General features: G+C 29.3%; 1 protein-coding gene across 1 annotated transcript in view; it reads right to left on the reverse strand.

Annotated features, from left to right (window-relative positions):
* Positions 1-232: 232 nt before the first annotated feature.
* Positions 233-2,045, reverse strand: part of LOC102678613 (mitochondrial folate transporter/carrier) — a 7,650-nt gene continuing 5,837 nt past the window's right edge. The window contains exon 6 of the mRNA XM_006610004.1: positions 233-466. Coding sequence (XP_006610067.1) covers positions 289-466 — 178 coding nt within the window. The 3' untranslated portion in view covers positions 233-288. The remainder of the gene's footprint in view (positions 467-2,045) is intronic.

Below are 2,045 nucleotides of genomic sequence, written 5' to 3' on the forward strand. Positions count from 1 at the left end.
TTGTAACTTTCATAAATATAAGAATCGATATCTTAGATTTGTAGACACAGAGTAATGCCAGCGAAACGAAAATTTAGCCAATATTTAGTTTGCTTGTAATTTGATTAAATGCATTCTATTTATGGATTATTGTAATTTAGCTAAAATTTTCGTTGACAGATCGTAAATATCTGTGTCGATTGATTTAACTGAAAATAAACATAATTATCAATTTTTTTAAGCTTCACCGGGCTTTTTTACAATGAAATTCTTAAATAATTCTTAAATAATTTCTAATAAATATTATTTTTAATTCTCTTCGAGTTTCTTCATCAAAATCGGCAAAGTTCGCTCTTCATCCCTCGTTTTTCTATGCTGAAGATAGTGAGACACATTTTCGTATACCACAAATGTGATCACGGTCGCTGGAGTCACCCTGGTCAGGTTCGCAGACAGACCCTTGTAAAATCCATTCCCACCTTCAAACCTGCAATTAACCACCAGCAATACTGTTTTGTTAATTGCTTCCTTTTTCCTTTTCATTAATTGCGTGGAAATTTCTGAACTAAATAGCACGTTCTCATTCGCACTATGAACCGGCGTACGATTCTTGTCGTGATTTATCGATCAAAGCATTTTCCATTTTCTTTTAAATGCAATCGTACGTCATGAAAATTCTAAATCGTATATGTATAATTTCGATATCGTTACTTTTTTTCCATTTCATTTTCATTCAATTGTTTATTTCTATTCAACGATCATTAATTATCATATATTTTTATATGATAAATGTGAATTATCTTGATAAAAAAAATCACGTCCAATTAAACACGTGCGATTAAAAAAATGGATAAAGGTATTTCTTAAAATCAAGACAATTCCAATTCTACATGGTTTATTTCTTATTCAGATAATTTCACCTCGATGATATGTTGTAGGTGTACATACAACTTCATAAATTATATATGTAATACGTCCAAAAATCGTACCGCTGGTGGTTTAATAAAAGATCCGTCTAATCGCAATTACATTCCACGATGATTCACATCCATTCAACACACATCTAAACACACAAGTAAACACAATGCTCTCTTACATATTGTACGTGCGTTATTAATAACTGTGGTCCCGCCACAGTAAAGGGGAACAAAGAAGAGGCGATCAGCTGATCGTACGAGACAATCATCCGATTCGAAGAAAAATATTTAAATAATTGATAGAAAACCAGTGTACATCTCACATATGAGATTCCTAAATTGTTAATCGATAAATATTTTTCTTCCATTAAGCTCCATAAACTTTACGCACAACCATCAAGCTTTGCGCTTACTATTGCGGGAAAGAAAGAGCGTCTAAATAATCCAGTAGCTAATTTATACTGTAAAACAATTAAGTTTCCATTAATGTTTATTAAGTCACTTATAGTTTTTAAGTAATGAGTCCCATTGTGGAAACATATGTATAAATAAATTGTATCTATTGTTTGAAAATTGCAATGACATTGAATTTTATTGCTATATTCTTAATTATACCGAGTACCAGACTCTACGGCGAACTTTGCAACATTCATCTATTGATTTCTCAAAATGAGGTACTTATTCATTGCATACAGAAATATAACATAGGTAACATAGATAAATTGTAAATAATTATTACATTCCTACGCACATCTTCATTTCGATTTATTTTTATTAGGGACTTGCAGCATTATTACGACTTGTAAATCACGCAAAATCCATTTTGTCTATTTCGCATAAAAAGAAATAAATTGCAACTTATTGCGCGAATAGCAGTTGCAATTTTGTATTTGTGTGTAATGTTTTGTATCTTTCGCCAGTTACAGTTATACAATACACTACAAATGTTTTAAAATAAAACCATTCTTAATTCAATTACAAATAATATTAATTTATGATAAGTAAGATTATTAAAGTGTAATTTCATGTTTAAAAAAAAAATATTAATACATGATAGATATATACTTGAGTGCCAGCCCAAAGATACATTGTTATAAAAAAAAAAAAAAAAAAAAAAAAAAAAAAAAAAAAAAAAAAAAAAAAAAAAAA

This window comes from Apis dorsata, unplaced genomic scaffold (genome assembly GCF_000469605.1).
Source record: "Apis dorsata unplaced genomic scaffold, Apis dorsata 1.3 scaffold_68, whole genome shotgun sequence".
Classification (NCBI taxonomy): Eukaryota; Metazoa; Arthropoda; class Insecta; order Hymenoptera; family Apidae; genus Apis; species Apis dorsata.